At 38.4% G+C, this 19537-nt stretch overlaps 1 protein-coding gene across 3 annotated transcripts in view; it reads left to right on the plus strand.

Moving 5' to 3' along the window:
* Positions 1 to 19537, plus strand: part of mtss1 (MTSS I-BAR domain containing 1) — a 73519-nt gene that overhangs the window by 15864 nt on the left and 38118 nt on the right. For all 3 annotated transcript variants that reach the window (XM_006783035.3, XM_006783036.3, XM_006783037.3), the window contains exons 2-3: positions 4230 to 4291; positions 10306 to 10379. In XM_006783035.3, the coding sequence (XP_006783098.2) occupies positions 4230 to 4291; positions 10306 to 10379 (136 nt within the window). The remainder of the gene's footprint in view (positions 1 to 4229; positions 4292 to 10305; positions 10380 to 19537) is intronic.

Below are 19537 nucleotides of genomic sequence, written 5' to 3' on the forward strand. Positions count from 1 at the left end.
CAATTTGGACTAAAAGTGGACTACGAATGGAAACCAGAAAGCTTCCAAATCAAGGCTCTTTCACACAGATGGCTCATATTTCTACGCTGTGATATTCCCATGTGCTTAACAACAGCAGTGTAAAGAGTTACCATTTTGTTTAATTAAATTTGCCACTCTTGGAAAAGTTTTGGGAGCTTCAATAGGTGCATCTCTTTTGATGTTTTAGAAATGGACAATTTCTGATTTGGATTTAAACTGAAAAAAGACCCAAATGGCATTTTGGAGTAACAGTAAATACCACTACCATTTCCATTTGTATTTTCTACTAACACTCCAGAAATGTAGTAGAGTTAAAATGTAAAAATAGCTGTCCAGCCAGATGAGAGTAGACAGTTGTTTCATCGGCAGCTGTCTCGGGGAACCCGCTGGACATCATCAGTGACCCTTGTGGGTCCTGGGACCCTAATTTAGCAACCACTTCTCGAAACCTCTTAGTATCAAGCTGCAGTGGACCCTGATACTCTGGCTGTCTGCGGTCTCTTCAGCCCTGCCTGCTGCAGAACCAGTGCTGGAATATTTTGTCTGCAACCGACTGTGACATTCCTGGCAGTCACAACAAAGCCAGGCAGAATTTTAGGTTTAGCCGAGAGGTGGCAAGGGAACAAGAAGAGGCCTCCAAGAGCTGCACAGACTGAAATACAAGCAGCGGGATGTGCTTTTTATGGTACGCATTCTTGGTTTGTAGCTTGACGTTCTTGTCCAGGATGACGCTTAGTGTCTGCTCAACTTTAAAAAGGAGTCCAAGTTTAATTAGTACGGATTACCAAGATTTGTAGGCAGTATAAAAGAAAGACTAGATTTGACTTCAGCACATTGGTCATAATTTCTGCTTTGAAATTCAAGCAAATTTTAACATAATCTATGGGAAAGAAATGTCAGTTTGACCAGATAAAATTTATATGAACGCTAATAAACCTGGGTAAGCATATGTGAACCCAAAAATGATCAGAGATTTGCAGCAACACAATTCAACAACCATACAGTACAAACCATGCATATACCCAGGCACAAGAGGTTAGACCTCATGCTATTAGATGTTAGAAATTAATTTCACATCAATTTCAGTGTTTCCCACAGATTTAGTATAGTTTCTTAAATTAACTATCAAATAATATAATTTATAAGTTTCTCTTTGTTAAACCAACTGGTTACTGCTGTTATACTTTAATATAAATAAATATATCAAGTTGTTTCTCCACAGATCAACTCTGTACTGTGTTAATGCCAATGCTGATAGAGATAGGATAATTAAAGTTGACTTAATTTGAAAACGTACTCGCTTATATATGTTAGTATATATAAGTTTTCAAATTAAGTCAACTTTAATTATCCTCAGCTATATAAGCTTTTTCTTAAACCCCAGTACAAATTTACTCCAAGTTCATCCTATCACTCCTCCACCCACAAGTCAGAAATGGATTTGGAGTGTAGTCTTTCCTTTTCTCTTAATTTTCTTAATTTTCTATTCATCACAGGCTCGCTGTTAGATGTTCACCAGAGACATTCTGCCCACCACCTGCAGTATTTCATCATGCACAGCTAAATCCCTGCAGCTAGTAAACCTGTCAGCCCCATGCTGCGTGCATACTTGGCTAGCTATAAAGCGGGGGCTGGCTAACGGCTTTAGCAGTGTAGAGCTAAGAGGCTAATGTTGTTGTGTTAGGGGTTAAATCGGTATTATCCTCTCCTTGGTGGACCAGCAGAGACAGAGGACAGACAGGGTGACTGGGTTCATGAAAATAAAGAGAGAGAAAGTGGAATCGGACCTCTGTTCGAACAGGGCTTTCCTGCGTTTTAATTCAATAACCAGGACACTGCACCAGCAGCTGTTCCTTCAGATATAACCCAAGGTCAGAGCCTGCATGAACCAGCGTTACATTACATAATCATTCAGCTGCTTTTACAAAATGGAGATAAAGAAGTAGCTTTGACCCCTCAACGGTAAATGCCAACAAGATATGTTAATAATTAATTTTTTTTCCAGCTCCAAAACAATGGTCTCTGTATTTTTCTTGTTACAGAGACCTGCTGTGATACTAGTGTTAAATTTAAAAGCTGTTTTACTCACTTTGAAGAAGTGACTGAGCAATTATTCTTGTGTCTCAATCAACATCAAGTTCGACTTAAACATCACTTTCCCAACTTTGGAAGTTAAATATAAAAGGTTGAACTGAAATGATGTGAGTGGAGTTGACTGCAACATGTTATGGTAGTGCAAATGCAATAAAAGCTTCCTAATAAGTGTTAAACTAAAAGTACTGACAATGACACAGAGAGAATGAAGTCGACAGGGAGATTTTTTTTGTTTGCCACACTTTAACACAGTTTGTTATTTAAGTCACAAACAAATATACAAACTGCAAAAAAAAATTAAACTAAAAATTTTAAGAAATTATGCAAAAAGTTAAATTGTAAATAAATCACAGATATGACACACAACTATTTTAATAGCTGAATATTCTGGCTTTGTAAAAGATCCCTGAAGCAAATTCAGTTAAATTGTTTTAGTTTTAGATTTTTTTCCAGACAGAGTAGAGGGAAAATGAACACATTTCTAAAACAAATACTCGAATAAATCTGAATATGTAAATCAGTTACCAGAGCATGTTTGCAAACCTTGACAAGCTGTTGGACCTGGCTGATCGAAAGTAAGCATGGCCTTACTGCATTATACAACTCCTTTCAAAAAAGAAGTCAGTTTCTCGAGCAGTTCAGGCTGTTGAGCAAAGTACTGATTATAATATATATGTTTAAAGATGCAATTAATTAAACTAATTTGATTTGCTTGAAGTTTCACAAAAAATAGTTTTGCCTGTTATGTGGGATGTGTTTATTTGCTGCAAGTAAGCACATTTGGTGCTCCCATGATTTTTGCAAGGGGTTTGTACAAAACAAAAAAAGTAGCCATGACAAGTCTCCAAACTACTAACATTTTTCTAACTTTGGTATTTTAATATGTTGGCTTTCCAGCTAGCAGCTAGTGCACTGATGACGTCATGTGAAGTAGGTTTTGCATTGAGATCTCTGGTGTTCATGCCATCTTTTGTTTTTGTTGAGCCCTTAGGGTGTGTTAAATTGGTAAGGAGATTTAAAGCTTTAGGGATTAGGCAACTAATTGATTAATCAGTTGAATTTCTCATGTTTTCAGTGTTTGTTTGTTTGTTTTTGAGTGCAGGTTAAAACTGACATCATGAACATTATGATGGATTCAGAGTGTGAACTGCAGTTTCATGGCAAATCAGCGACATCTGCATAAGAACATTAGTTTGCTCATGTTTAGCGCCACTCGGGTGTTTCTGCTCATTAGTTGTCAGGCTCAGAATCCCCTGTCATAACACGCATCTAGAAGCAAAAAGTAACATGCCGAACAGCTGATAATTGCTTTGTTTTTTTTAAGAGAAAATCTGAAGAACTCTAAATATATGTGAATGTTAGATCCCCTAGGATTCAGTTAAGAGCTGCATTTATTGCTTAAATCTGTCATTAGTTAACTGAAAACTGGCAATTAATTATCCAGCAAAATAGAAAACAAGGTTTTTGTCAAACCTTTCACTTATATTCAGTATTTATTTTTAGATTTTCCATCTCATTTGACCTAAATGTTTTACTTTCTTTAATACCTTCATGCCCCTCCTCCCCCGCATTTGTACATTTCAGACCTCTGTTCTCTTTCTGTCATCCTGATTTTCATTTTGATTCAATCCCATATTCATTTAAGTGGAGTCCATTAATCCTCACTGGATTTAATACTGCAGCTGTAATGCTCTGCTAAAGCACTGACAACATATTTTCTGTAGCGCCTTTCTTTCTCTTAACATAGTTTGTTGGAATATGAACTCCCCTTAGGTATGTAATTTTTCACTGTTTTTGTTTCACAAAGTGTTGATGTTGAATGCTCCTGTTGGATTCAAATAGGTCAAATGTTTCAGCTTTACGTGTCTCTGTTCAGTTTTGTGTGATTTGTGTTCTGCTCATTCCAGTCCTGTGCAGACAAATGTCCGGCAGGTTTAATACTAATACCTAAATAATGCCCCTTTCTCCCTTCATTAAGGCTACAACTCCTTCAGGATTATGGCTGTGAAAGAAATATTGTTAACATCTCTTTTAGACTTAAGGAATCTTGTTGCATCCTGACTTGTGTTATAGAGGTTTAATGCCCTCATTTGTCTTCTCATTTCCCCCCGCAGGCCAGTTATCCTACATGGGAGGACTTTGTATCCAAAGGAAATAAACTGCAGTCACAGCTCAGGTAAGAGGCACATTTTAACCCCTTTTTTGTGTGTTTTTAAATCAGCAGCTCATTATTAACACGAAACATTTTCACCTGTAGAGCAGATTAACCTGTAGATGAGGTCTCCTAACTGTATCACAAATTTTTGGTCATAACCTATTGTATAAAACAGTTTCATGCAACGATACTGTTTTTAACCACTCATCAAATCATCAAAGACAAGCTGTTGAACATGTCATAAGTGTGTCACAGTGACATGTTAGTTTTAACAGTTTTGCATGTTTCTCCTCTATTTATTCTCTCGAGTGTTATATTTTTGTTGTTTAATAGTGACTTGCAAACAGTTTTTGGTGTTGGTAAGTCGGGCTGGGCGATATGGCCTAAAATCCATATCGCGGTATAATTTGAAGCATGTGCAGTAACGATATATATCGCAATATATTTTTTTCTTCCGTATTTTCTGCACTATAAAGGTGGAATTAAAATCCTTTAATTTTCTCAAAAATCGAAAGTGCGCCTTATAATCCGGTGTGCCTTATGTATGAATTCTGGTTGTCCTTACTGACCTTGAACCGATTTTATGTGTAACACGGCGCTCAAAAATCTATCAAAAATGTTTTAGTACCACTTTGGTAAACTATGAAGCCACACCGCTTGATGGATTGCTGGAGCATTATGGCTTCCATAGTCAGGAGCCTCGGTATATAATATATAATGATGTGCTACGTGATTACTTCGACACAGCTATGTTAGGATAACATTAGCACAGTGAAGCTAGAGGATGAACGCTAACTTCTTTCCACTCGATAAAAGTTAATGTGAGGGTCAAATGCAATCACATGGCAGGATGCTGTAAAGGGACCAAACTTCAGTCAGGACAACAACTGAGATAATCCATCCACAATACGAGGTTAGTTATTAATATACTGCAACAACATAGGAATAGAGCAGCTGCGAGAGAATTCAACATTCAAGCGCAGTTTTTGGCTTTCCTCAAATTCCAAAACGTGCTTCCTCTCTTCACTATTACTGTCGCCCGGCATAATTTGCAGATGATACTGCTTGCAGCTGCTGCGATGCTTTCGACCAAAACAGGCGCAGCTTGATGACTCTATCAACATGCGCTTTCGCGGTAGAGCGGTATAGGCAAAATCTCTACCGTTGGTCAAATTCATATTGTTTCTACTGTATACCGTTTCTACTTCCCACCCCTATTGGTAAGGGAAATTATTTATCTTAAAAGGGAAAAAATTGCTAAATGAACCAGAATTTTTTTAATAACTTCATAGTTTAAACATATGAAGGTCATGACCATCCCTATTTAAAATAGGAATGTGACTGTTTAATATCTTTTATCAGTCAGAAAATCTTGTTGATTATCCTGCAACTCAGCAGAAGATTGTCAGTTTCCCTGAACTATAATTGGATGGCATGTTGCCAAATACTTAGTCATGTTTTTTCAGTTCGTTTTTCCATTGAAAATATTTGCCCACGATGACAGATCAACCGCATCCTGTCTTGTGTCGTTGTGCCATCAGTTTTAGGTTGCAGATGAAACACTAACAGATTTGGGCATGCAAACGACTTCATAGGAAATGAAATGTATTGACTCATAATCTAATGCCTGTACTGGATTTGATTTGATTGTTAAATACATTATTTTAGCATATTTAAATGTCCAAGGTGATTTTTAGAGTGTAAGGTTTGTAATTTGGCTTTGATTATGAGAAATACCAAGGTTTTACTTTACAGCAAAACAACACTACCAGGCTTTTTGTGGTCCCTTGGGTTTTCATCCCGTAGAACTTCATAAATATATAATAAAATATTCTGGTCATTAGGGCTGTGCAATATGACCAAAATCTCATATCCCGATATAAGAATTCTATCGTCCCGATAACGATATAAATCACAAAAATGTAACATTTTCTGTAAATTCTGTGAATCTCGGGCAGCTCGACTTGGGGGAAGTGTTTCCAGCTGCGCGTCATGTAGCTGGAGTCGAGTGTTTTAACAGATGCATGAAACTATACATTTTTAGACATAAGTTGTAACGGCCACTGTTTTCTTTGTGAGTATTTATTACACGGCGTGCTGCGGGAAAAAGCCTGTTCTAACGTTTGAGTCTAAGGTTTCTTTTTTAGCACCTGGCGGCTTTTTTTTTTTTACTTCTCATCCGTAAATAATCTGCTCTTTCACGCGATTCAGTTTATTTTGAAAAGTCTCAACAGGATCTTGAGTTTTATTGTGAAAGGTTTATGTGGAACATAAACAAGCGGACATGCGATGGTGTTACTGTTGTTGTTGCTAACGACAATGCATAAAAACAGGCGCTTGTCCGTCTGTAGTGTGGTTATATAAAATATAAGAAAAAGAGAGAACTTTAAGAAATGAATATAGCCACTACAGTGAGCATCAAAACGATGAAAAAATATTGCCGTAAACAGTTTATTTTGCGACACCATGAAACAAACGATAGCTTAAAATGAAACGATAGACGTTTTTATATCGTCATCTGATGTATATCGTTATATCGAACAGCCTTACTGGTCATTGTTGTATTCTGTCGTTTTACATGAAAGCTGCACATGTTCTGACCCAGGCTAATTCTGTCCAGTAGCTGGCTTGGTTTAATGACAGTATAATTGCTGAATTTCCCAGTAGGCCAGTTTACTTTGATAAGCATCGCTCTGCTTGCTGTAGCCAGTCACAGTCCATTAGCCCTGCCAGTCAGCTAGCTACGCACACACAAAGCTACAGATACAGGCATAAATAAAGGGCACCCACTTTGCTCTAATGTTTAATGCTACTTAAAAGATCAGCTGTGGCTAATTTGCACACACAAAGCTTTATTTCACACATTAACTTCACAGTTATATTTATTCATACAGCCACCAATAAAGATTGTTTGTTTGTTTGTTTATTAATTTACTTTTTCTCGATACCTTCTAGCCTCATTAACACTAAAACTTCACCAGGTAGTATTTCATAGCTTGAATTATGAAAACACAAAATACAGGCATGTCATGATTTGCAAGAGGTCCAAAGGCCTCAAAATGGAACATTGTCTGATGCAGTTGAGCTGGTAAAATGCTGCAATCGTAGTCAAAAGGAGGAAGTTTTGACAACAAATAGCTTGAGGCATGCAGAAGTGTTGGACTCTTCTGCATATTGGGCACACATTTAGGATATATGTGAAAATATAAATATTCACTGGAATTCGCATAAACGTATTTCCTTGTAGTAGAGAATTGACAAAATAAAGTTTAACTTTCAGGCTGATCATTGAGGGTGATGAAACCGTTAACTCCATTTTTCCTGTCTCTTGTCATGCATGAATTGTTAAGCTTGACTAGCAGAGAAATTTTGCTGATAACAGACATAATGACATAACACTTCTTTAAAAATGAAAGATTCAAATGAATTTACAGATATAATAAATATAACAAGTCCGTTTCACTTGACACCTTTTAACAGTGATGGCTCATTGCTGCACCATTTTTAATAGCAAAAAATGTGTTTCTGCAGTTGGGCTAATTAGAGATTTCAGCTAAAAAACAAACAAACAAAACATTCAGACTCTGGTCTGTAGATCTGTAGTTTAACTTTAAAGCAGCAGTTACAAGCTGAAAAGACAAGCTGAAGCCTTCCTTGGGCTCCAGTGGGGGTTTTCAGTCTTGCTAAAGTATTTGGGACTCTGTGTTTTTCTGCAGCACCACCAGAGTGTTCATTCAGTGAGGGATTTAGATGGAGAAGATCAAATACATATTTGCACACACAGAGCTTCAAGAGTGTGTTTAATTATATTATATATTTCTTGTAGTCCGACTGTGTGTCTATGTGCTACAACACATTATTGTCAATGCTGGGACTGTTATTAGGTGTTTTTGGAAAGTTATTGAATTAAATTATTGTTAGTTACTTCTGTTCAGTTATTATATATAATTATGGACAGTGTGCACCAATTAACATGTACTCTGGTTAATGCACCAGATTTATTCCTACCTTTATAAGTCTACTGCTGGTGCATTGACAGGACAACATGCAAAATCATATGGGCACAGCAAATTGGTAAATACGATTTAAACAGTGTGGTATAATAAAATATATTTAAAGGCACTTGAGCACAGACAGTTAAGAAAACATGACTCCAGTTCATGCTGTCTTTTTTCAAGATGGTATAAAGTTGGTATGAAGATGGAATTCATTAAGTGGATCTAAGCATCATCAACTAAAATTAAACCAATCTCTGCTACACTTGATGTAACCTAACTCTGACCATGAAACCACAGCCACTGTGCACCAGTCCAATACACTGTTGTTTACTTTAAATCCATCACAGTACAGCACACTAACCTGTATCCTGCACTAACCTGCAAAATGTTTAATGCAATCTTTAAATAACAAAATTAGTCTGTCTCAGTTTGTTTTGCAGCATGTTTCACAATAGGAAAAAACATAATGTCACATATAGGACTTAGATGTTAGCTTTATATTTCCAGCTTATCAAATAACCACTGAGCAGTGCTTGTATAGCATGTACTATTATTGTAGTTATTATTATTATTATTATTATTATTATTATTATTATTATTGTTATTGTTATTGTAATTGGTTCATTAATTTGTTGAGTCATTTGACTATTTATTTTTTAATGTTTACACTTTTATTCTTCCATATTTTCTAAAAAGTTGTTGTAAATTGCATTGTCTTCAGCCTATCCTGTTTGTGAACTGCATTGTTAAGTGTGTGTGTGTGTGTGTGTGTGTGTGTGTGTGTGTGTGTGTGTGTGTGTGTGTGTGTGTGTGTGTGTGTGTGTGTGTGTGTGTGTGTGTGTGTGTGTGTGTGTGTGTGAGAGAGAGAGAAAGAACTCTTTGGTCTTAATATGAAAGAGAATTTCCACTGAGGTCAGATGCACAAACTAGAGACAGGAGTGTCATATGATCTTCTTAGTTTGGTTTTCAGAGATAATGACTGTGTGTGTGTGTGTGTGTGCGCATACATGCACTTGCGCAGCTATAGAAGCATAGACCTGACTGGTAATTGACACACATACACAGACAAAAGATCCATTGATGTAGCTGATGTGCGCCTCTCAAGGTCTCCAGTTGCACTCCTAACATTGGCCTTTGCAGGTGATTGGACTCATTTATCTTCACCAGACTGACTTTCATAATAAAAGTGTTGTTTTTTTTTTCCCCCCTAGAGTAGTGCAGAGGCTTGTTCGGGATGCATCTTCTGATTTGGTGTGTGTGTGTGTGTGTTTCTTTCAGATTTAGAAAAAGTTCTTATGGTGACACTTGTGCGTCTGATTACCTGACCTATTTATTCCCACTGTTGCAGATTTTAACAGTTTGTCCAAACCCCAAAGGTACATACTGTATGCTGTAGTCACTTTATTTATGATTCTGTATCAAATAACCCATGCCTGATACCAGTGTGCACCCTCTGAAATGGGAACCACTGATAAACACTGCTCAAGTGTGAACTCCTTTAAGATTTCGTCCTTCTCGTCACATCTAATTTGTTTGCGTTGGCGGCTTCGTGGTCCCTCAGTGAGTCTGAGCGTGACCACAGTTCCACCCTCATGCAAATGTTCATCAGAGAGTGAGAGACTTTTTTCGTTTTAAACGTTACCATCCAACAGAAGTGTGGACGCGATGCCCATTAAATTGTGAGCCTGTGTCTCTTTGAAACTTGATTGAGACCCTAATAAGCTCTGCAAGACACCTCATCAGTGCGATAGTAGAGCGTATTTACTAAAGCTAGTAAAAATCTAAAAAGGAGGTTTTTGTGTGGTATTTAACTTAATCCATCTAAAGAGTTGTTGGTTCTTTACAATGTCATGCTTGTGCTTTCAACCAGTTGATCGTCTACCTACGCATGTTGCCATGACACTGTGTGTTGGGCTTTTCTTGGAGGAGTTAATGCATTGGCGTCTTTTATTTTCTAAACCTGAACAAATGATAGCATTATGGAATGATATTATGTGTACATTCAGCACGACAGGTAACACGTGTTGTTTGTTTCAGAACGACCATCGTGGTGACCGGAGCCTTCCTGGATGCTTTTCAGAAGGTGGCAGACATGGCGACCGGAACCAGAGGTAACCACACACAGATACACACACAGTTGACACGTTACTGTCTGTGGCCCAGTCGTTATCATCTTGCTCTGTGTTTTTATGTGACTCACAGCAAATCAAGATAAATGTTTTCTCTCTTTCTTTCTCCTCACAGTGCAATCTTTCACTGTTTCTCTTTTTATTATAAATAGTAAGATCATGAGGGAGCTAATTAGCGCTTTTAACTCTCTGTGGACAGTATGTGGGTGGGATAGAATATCAAGTAAAAACCATTAACCATTGTGCTACTAAAGGATGGTATGTGGCAGGACAAGCCCCTAGCTAATTGTCAGTACATTGCTCGTTCTATCTGCCTTTCTTTGATGGCCCAGTGATTGAGTGGCAACCTGTCCAGGGTATACTTCCTCACCATAAGTCGGGCTAAGTGACAACATGGCTAATTTTGTGTGTTAAAGGACCTTCGATTGCGTTCTATCAGGCAAATGCCATAATAAAGTGCTCTAGTTCACCAGTAAAAGCTTTTTGCATATCAGGTTTAATCTAATGCTATTTGTTGTTTACTTCAACTGATGAAGATTATGCCGTTGATGTTAATAAATACTGAACAGTTAATTAAACATTTTTAACGGCTGTGATTAGTCTGTTGGACATACTCAACAAAAACTTGAACAAAAAGCAGTCACTAATTCAAATCCTACTGTAGCCTGTGGGTGCTTTTCGGTTTGCATGTCCTCAGGTAACCGTCATCTGAGAAGTCTAATAATTTTGTTGAAAATGTATAGAAGAAATGCACATTTGGCTCTGTGTCATGGTTAAGACCATGACACATTTTAATGTGGGATTCTCTGTTTAGTCTCAGCCAAGATTTTGAAATGATTTCTTATAGTTCTGGTCATTATTGGAAATATTGAATCAGGAAGTGCTAAAGAAAATATGTGTGTATAAGTGAGAGGGTTGACAGTGAATTGATTAACAGCCTTTAGGATACAATCTGTAGACAAAATGCGTAAACCGAATCATCACGTGTTTCCTTCATAGGTCACAGATAAACTGTAGTTCCTGCTACTTGAATCCAAGCAGCAAAAAAATAAATGAACGAACAAAAGGGTTGTCATTTGATCCCATTTTTGCATTCTGAATCGATCAACATCTCCAACATATATAAGGTTTACGGTTTTTCATATACTCACCCAGCTGGCATAGGCTCCAGACCTCAGCAACTCTGAATCCATTAAGATTGGGTTAATGGTTGGAATTTCTCAAATGTTGTTTTTTGCTTTTCTTTGGTTCACAGAATGGGAAATTGAATAACTTTTTAAAACATCACATGCTGTACTTAGAGGAAAAAAGCAAAGCATCATCATGATAGGATGATCCATACCATCATCCTATCATGATGGTATGGATCCAGTACCAATACCAGGGTTAGTATCATGTCTGACTTGTAGATGTTGGAGAACGGTCACTTAAACAGAAATTACAGCATCATGAATTACAGAAGATAAACTTGCCTACAGATTAGTAGAGTGGTGAAAATGTGGAAGGTTTTAGATACATTCCTCTTGACTTGCATATTCCGTTTTTCCAGTAGTGTCACACTACAGTCATTCAGTGGTAGACCCTAACATGCCAAGAGAAACTGCAGTGTGCCAAGAAGTCGGGGCTTGATTGCAAGCTAGTAAACATGGATGCTGTAGGTTTTCAATTTTTTCTTTTTGTAAGACCTTTGCAGGTGGCTTATGGCCTAGAAAATACTGCAATTCATTGATCCCCCAGTGAGCAATGTTGAAGCATAATTTTAGTTTACAAGAAGACTTCACACAGCCTGTCAGCTCATTCAAGTTTGTCTAAGAAGGCACAAAATGTTCCAGTTCAGGTTGAGAGAATTGTTAATCAGAACCTGTTTGGTACAACATCAGAAGTCTGTTCTGCCTTGTATAATCTGTATCTTGGTATTTCTGAACTTGCAACAATTATATAAATGACATAATCGGAGGGTATTCATAGTTATTTTATATATTTATATATTATATATTTTATATTCATTTTCACTACAAAGCTTTTGTTTTGTTTATTATTTCATTAAAGACTAATGAATTTAGAGTTTCTAACTGTCAGTGATGCCGCAGTGTTTGTTTGAGTCTGGAAACTGAAGAGGTGTCTGGACTCGGAAACTGCTAATGATGTATGATGTAAGAAGCAGATGGTCACCTGCTCACCAACTTAGCCGGCACCCCGAAATCACGTGCTGTTTAATGCAGCCCTAGAAGAAGGACATTACTCAGCAAAATCTATCTAGAAGAAATAGAATTTTTAAATTAAAGTTTTAAAATGTGAATCTGTAGAAATGTTTTTACTGTTTATAGCTATAATAGTTGTCTCTGGATCTGTAAGGGTCTATCACCCAGTCTGCATTTGGTGCCACATGACTGAGGGTTGGGTTGCCTTAGGGCTGTGCGATATAACAAAATATAAAAGTCTGACATGGACCAGAATACTGTACTATGCAAATTATGCCACAAACTGGTCAACACCACAGACTTAAACATGACAAACCTCTTCTGCCACCCACGTGAGAATCGCGTGAAAGTGTATAAAGAGAGTTTATGGATGAGAAGCAAATAAGAGCGGTCAGGTGCTCAAAATAAACCTTAGACTCAAATGTTAGAACAGGCTTTTCCCCGCAGCACGCCATGTAATAAATACTCACAAAGAAAATGAGAGCTATTGCAACTTATAAATATACACTTTCATGCATTGGTCAAAACACTCGACTCCAGATAAACGACGCCCAGCTGAAAACACTTAACGCAAGTCGAGTTGCCTGAGTTTCACAGAATTTACAGAAAATGCACTATTGTATGAAATAAATCGTTATCGGGATGAGAAATGTCTTCTATTGGGATATGAGATTTTGGTCATATCGCACAGCCCTAGGTTGCCTTGTTTGTAGTCAGTCAGCCTCTGTTTGGCTGCTGTGGAGATCTCCAAAGAATGTCTTTTCCTGTTGTTTCCCAATCTATATGTTGTCAGGAGGGAAGGCAGGGACCAGCTGTTGCCCTTTTAAGATGGACTTTACATCCAATACTTTGCTCTGAACTTTGTGCCAGACTCCTGTGTATCCCTCATCAAATCATCCACCTTATTTTTTTTTTTTTGCTATTTTATGTTTGTTTTTCAATTAAAATGGGCTATATTTAAATTTATATTTAAATATCTTCTAAAATGTCTTATAATTCCTAAATATAAAATAATTTGGAGCTCACCTCAAGGGCTTTAGGAATGTCACCATAAGTGTAATTAAAACAAATGGTATTTAATTCACTTGCACACAGAATACATTTTGTTCATCAAGACAATGGACATACTAAACATCCAAGTCAGACCCCCTGTTTTAACTATATTGACCATGCACCCTTTCATGCTTTTGTGCATGGTCACACCTCCCAAAGGAAAGTGTTAAATTAATGAGTAGTCATGCTAAATAAATTTAATTATAATTACTATCCAAAATAACATTAATTATACTTTGTGCCGTAATCAAACCTTGGTTCTTGTTTGGCACAGCGGTGGATGTAGGAAGGTTACCATCTGTTGGCACTTAGTTCAATGTGAAGCTGATATAGCGTTCACACACTGCGCGTTGATGAGACACATTCCTCTGTTGTGCGTGCGCGCGCATCTGCATAGTGTTTTGACAGCTGCCTCATCCCCCTCATTCTCTGCAGTCTCAACTCAGCTGTCCAGTGTGTGAGAGAAAAGGCAGGCAAAAGAAAAAGGAACAGCTGACTTTAAGCAGGGCCAACAGTGACCTCTCTTATGCATTTAACACACACTCCTACACATATTCACTTTTAACACTGGCAAGTCCTGGCATCTTGAAAATTCCTTTATTGTTTTCTCCTTTTCAGCCCCTTGAATTGCCTGCAGGGGACTACATATATGTCAGAACTGGTTTGGCGGGTCTATGTGTAGGCACTTTGTTTGCTTTTCCTGGTAATATTCATGATGTCATAGTTTTGTGGTATGGGAAACGGAGAAGTTGTGCATTTGAATTTTTTTTTCTTTCTACCAGGATAGACAGACAGACAGACATGAGTGATGGGTATCAGTTGGTGTCCCATGTTGCTGTTTCTCAATGTGGAAACGTGTCAGGACAACTTTCAGTGACAGCTGACTTTAATTGTTCGTTATCCACTTTCATGCTTCATAGACACTGACAGCATCCTTGTGTTGTGTCAACACCTGTAACATCAGTCGTTGAATACAGCCAGAAAAGGCATGCAAAATAAAACCACACAGGTAAACTGTTGTAATTGAAGATTTTTTTTTTTTTTTTTTTTTTTTTTTTTTTGACTGCAGGGCTCGCAAAATCGCTAGCCCGACATCCCGGGGCTAGCGATTTCTCCAGTCGGGCTACCAAAATCTATCTCTGCCCTGCCCGTCGGGCTATCTTATGCCGGGCTCACACTGTGCGATTTTGTCAGTCGCGCGATTCAGCTCCTGCTCAAACTGCACGATTGACTCGCAGGGGTTAAAAGTTCGTAGGTCACGATGCAGGGTCTCACACTATACGACCCGATGCTCTGATGCGACCCGAGTGCTCACACTGTGCGTCCATAAAATGAAGGTTATAACAGAAATTCTGTCGCTCGCTCTCCCTCTCTGTCTTTCACTCACACAGACACGCACACCACCGCCATCAACTTTGCTAAATTGCTAATGAAAAACACTGATCAGGCAGCTGTGATTGAGCAGCAATGTCTATCCAACTATTTTCACGGTTGTTGTGGTCGTGATAATTTTGTGAGGCCACATCGAAAAGGCTCGGATGAGCTTTCCAAAGTTCTACAAGTGCCTCCATCGCTTGTGTCCAGATCACACGCTGCACTGCCGTGCTGCGCCGTCTTTTTCGCTGACATTTGTGTTTGCGCGTGCGCAGTGTGAGAAACTGCGGCCACACCCTCACGACGGTCGCGAGGATTTCAAACATGTTTGAAATCCTCACGACCAAGCGATTGATGATCGGGAGCTGGTCGTGAGGTGTTAATCGCTTCTCGTTACCCCACGTATACTACACGATGCACGACGCACGACGAAGGCCAAAATCTGGCCGATCGCCAAAACGGTCGCACGACTCAAAAATCGGCTCAAAATGGGCCAAAAATCGCACAGTGTGAGCCCGGCAATAGGAAGGAAAAAGATATGTCAATGCTTTTGCATTCTTTCGGAAATGTATCTGGGTAATTATGTCATTGGCATCGGTGAGCCAGAATTTGCGCTTGTTTTTTGCTTTCACTTTGTGTGTATAGAGAGCGACAGCACTGATTGGTGAGTGATGATAATTTGCGCACCAATTCCTCTGACATCGTCTTATCAATCGTTAGCTTACTATGCAAACATGACAAGTGAAATCTCCCGCAGCAAGCTTAAACATGTGAGAGGTTGATCGCGCAGAGAATCGCTGAGCGTTACGTGAGTGCGTGTGTAAAAGCAGCAGGATATATATTTTAGTTCTGCTGAGTTAAATAAGACAGGTCAGGGTGAAGAAGTGACAGCCAAAGAAAAGCTTACCACAAAACGGAAAAGTTATGGCAAATCAGACTATAAGGCAAAAAGAAAGTGCAGCTTTATGGTTTCATGGACAAAAGAATTTCTGTGGCTGCAATATGACGAGCTAAATAACCAGGGCTGCACATAAGTGGTCCGCAGGTGCGCATTCGCTGTCAAAATAAAAAGAGCGCACAAGATAAGAAGTTGCAATGCGTGTTTGCGTACATAAGATTTTCTGGAGGAGGACAGACATTTGTTTAGAACTCTTAAAGATGTCGAAGAAGCTCCTTTAAGCAATTACTTTGGTGTTCCTCCACCTCCAAAGAAATGTCAGAAGGAGTCCGAACCACAAAAGAAGCGCGTATTCTCGGAAAAGTGGTTGCAGGAGGTGAGCTGGCTTCAAACAAATGATGAACGCACAGAGATGTGGTGCAGAATGTGCCGTGAAAATCCCACTCTAGCGGACAAAAACAGCCTTTTATATGGACGCAAACGCGCGTTGCAACTTCTTATCTGGTGCGCGTCTTTCATTTTGACAGCGAATGCGCACATGCGGACCACTTATGTGCACCCGTGTAAATAACATAATGTTCTGCCGGGTGTGTTGTTGGTTTTCCCTCGATTTCTGAGTCGACAAGCGCCTTTGTTACTGGGACCAGTAATTTTAAGAAAGGCCCCCATTAGAACCCATGAGAAATGCATTATTGCTCAGTCTGCAATATCTTTCCCAGAACCAACACCAATTGCAAATAACATACTAAAAATAAACCTGAGACATCTGTTTAGATCAGCATACTATGTTGCAAAGAGTGAACTACCACTGGCACAATTTAGCAGTCTTTGCAAACTTCAAAAAGCAAATGGCCTCGATCTTGGTTCCACTTGCCTCTTACCTGTGACTTCAGTGGAAATTTCAAATTCAGGATCTGACACAGACTGATTCATCTCCTACACAGTTCTTACAAGTTCATAGAAATTTCTGTTCAATTAGAACCAAGTATTTGAGTTGATGATTGTAATTTTTATACAATGTTGTAATTTGTGTTTTTTTGATTGTTTTGTTTCCGTTACAATATTATACTTTAATGTATAATATTGTAAAGGAAACAAAACAGGAAACAAAGCATCAATGAAAAAAATTGCTCTCTTTTTTATTCGGGCTACTTAAATTTATTTTGGGCTACCAAAAACTGAAGAGTCCCTGCCCGAAGGGCTACCAGGGATTTTGAAATTTTGCGAGCCCTGGACTGGACAGTATAGCTTTATTTAAAGTCTGCTTCCCACATATGCAACTATCAAAAAATATGAAACTGTCTCTCCCTCCAAATGTCATAAAGACACATTTATGCCATAGGATGCCATTTGATTGATGGCAGCCGATTCTCACGTGTTGATTTTTTTGTTATAGGTTCCTATTACAGGCATTGGCACACTTTAGTAAACATCCAGTTTTTAAAAAAATATTCTAATAGGTGACCTCACAAATCAGCAAAGCCAGAAAATCTTTGTCCTGTCAGACATTTCATCCTCCTTTATCTGCTTTTGTTGTTGCTTACCAAACTGAGCACTTTGGCATGATTAAAATTGAAACTGGCAGATTATTGCTAAATCCACAAAACTATGAGGCATCTTTTCTTATTGAGCTGCAGCTACTTTAGACCTTAAGGTGGTGTGTTAATATCTATTCATGCATTCATTTTCATACGCTCCAGTTTAGAGTTGTGGGGGCTGGAGCCTATTCCAGGTGTCACAGGGTGAACGTTTGGGAACGTCCTGGACAGGTTGCCAGTCTGTCACAGGGTTAATGTGTTAATGTAAGGCCCCATAATTCTCAACAAGAAGCTGGTTTAGAAAATAAGTCGGAGCTTTTAAAGCCACTTATGAACTCATTGCATTGAGCCATTGGTTTAAAGCAATCAACACCTGATCGGTTAGAGTATCCCTAAATGGAAGAGGTGATACTGTCTATGGCTGCTGACTGGCTAATGTCACCTCTTTTTTCCGATGCGTGTGTGGGGGGGATAGGGTGGGTTATCCAATTAAATCACATGTGATAAAGGCTCTCCTCTTTCTCATGGCTTTAACTGCTGCTCCATCCATTCATTTTCTGAACCAACTTTTTGCTAGAAATAAGCGATGGATCAATTATTAGTGCAAATTTAAAACATTTAGAATAACAAAATACTTTGTCAATATAGTTTCATGTTGTCTCCTTTGACTGCGCTCTTTGATCCACTCAACAAATTTGTCCACCAGCAAATACACTAATTTGTAAAATTCCATAGAGACACAAACTTAAAAAGGAACTGAGGCAACGGTAAATGAAGCCACACTTTTTGCAAGGTAAAACGACAAGGTTAAATTCAGTTGGTGTATAATGTTGCACCTTTTGTCAGAATTACCTGTGAAAGTGAGGTGAAAATGTTTTAAATATAGCGCACACAAATTGATTCTTGTATTGCTAAACTCCATGTAGCTTTACAACAACCCCATTTTCACCCATTTCAAAGAAACAGAAGCTCTGTACTGTTTCAAGTAGATATACTGACATGCAGACATGAATTGCAAGCTAAAATCCAACGCTTTCTCGCTTAATTTTGGAAAAAAATTTAGGAAAAGAAATGTCAAAAGGGGACACAGCAGTCTCAGTGAAGTTGATATTAATCTTCTGAATCCTCATTCAGGTAACACTAAAATTAGTTGGATGAAGTAGTAGTCCAAAAATAAGTTTCAGAATAACTAACCCAGAATGTACAACAGTGGCGTGAGCTGCTTTCAGAAAAGAAAGTCACAAAAACAAATGTAGACAGGGGAAATTACAGTAAAGTTGTATCTGAAGAAAGCGATGGAACGCATTGGAATTACGAGAAGTACAAGACAGTTTTTACCCCTTAGCTGTAAAATCTTGATGAGGTATTGCCATCACCCTGGCAGTGGGCAGGTAGCATGGCTCCCAAAATTTGCGAGTGCAATAACTTCAGAACGAGGCAACGTAGGATTTTGACATTGATACCTTGGGTGCATCTACTACAAATCTCAGAAGAGTTTGAATCCTGGTGACCTGGCGAGGTAAAGTTTTCTGAAAATCTTGGCGAATATGATAAATCAAGAAGGAAGTCTCCTAGGATTTTTAAATTGATGTCACACATGCATCTACTAAGAAACCAACCACCGACAGCCGCCAGTAATTTTTTTTAAAATATGAATTTAATGACCTGTAGTGATCAAAATGCTATGAAACACAATGGAGGGGAATTATTTAATATTGCTTTCTTAGAAAATGCCAAGATACATGCACTTTGTTGTCTCTGCTCGAAAATAAGATTATACTTCCACCACTATGTGTGCTGTTTAAGAATTCCTGCATTGATTTAAAGTCTTTGAGTGTCTTCCTCTTCTAATTTCTATGAGTAAAGGAATGCCAGTATTTATTAATGTTAATTTTAAAGTGTGACAATAAGAACAGCACTAGAGTTCAATGAATCTCATCACAATCAGCTGATTTTCAAAGCAGGTTCCCCTCGTCTCTTGATTCCACATGACTGGTTTCCTCAGTAACCAAGGAACTGTTGACGTCTTTAGCATCATGGGGCTTTCAAAGCGCACACACACAGTTACACACACAG

This window comes from Neolamprologus brichardi, chromosome 5 (assembly GCF_056152115.1).
Source record: "Neolamprologus brichardi isolate AB-2024 chromosome 5, ASM5615211v1, whole genome shotgun sequence".
NCBI lineage: Eukaryota > Metazoa > Chordata > Actinopteri > Cichliformes > Cichlidae > Neolamprologus > Neolamprologus brichardi.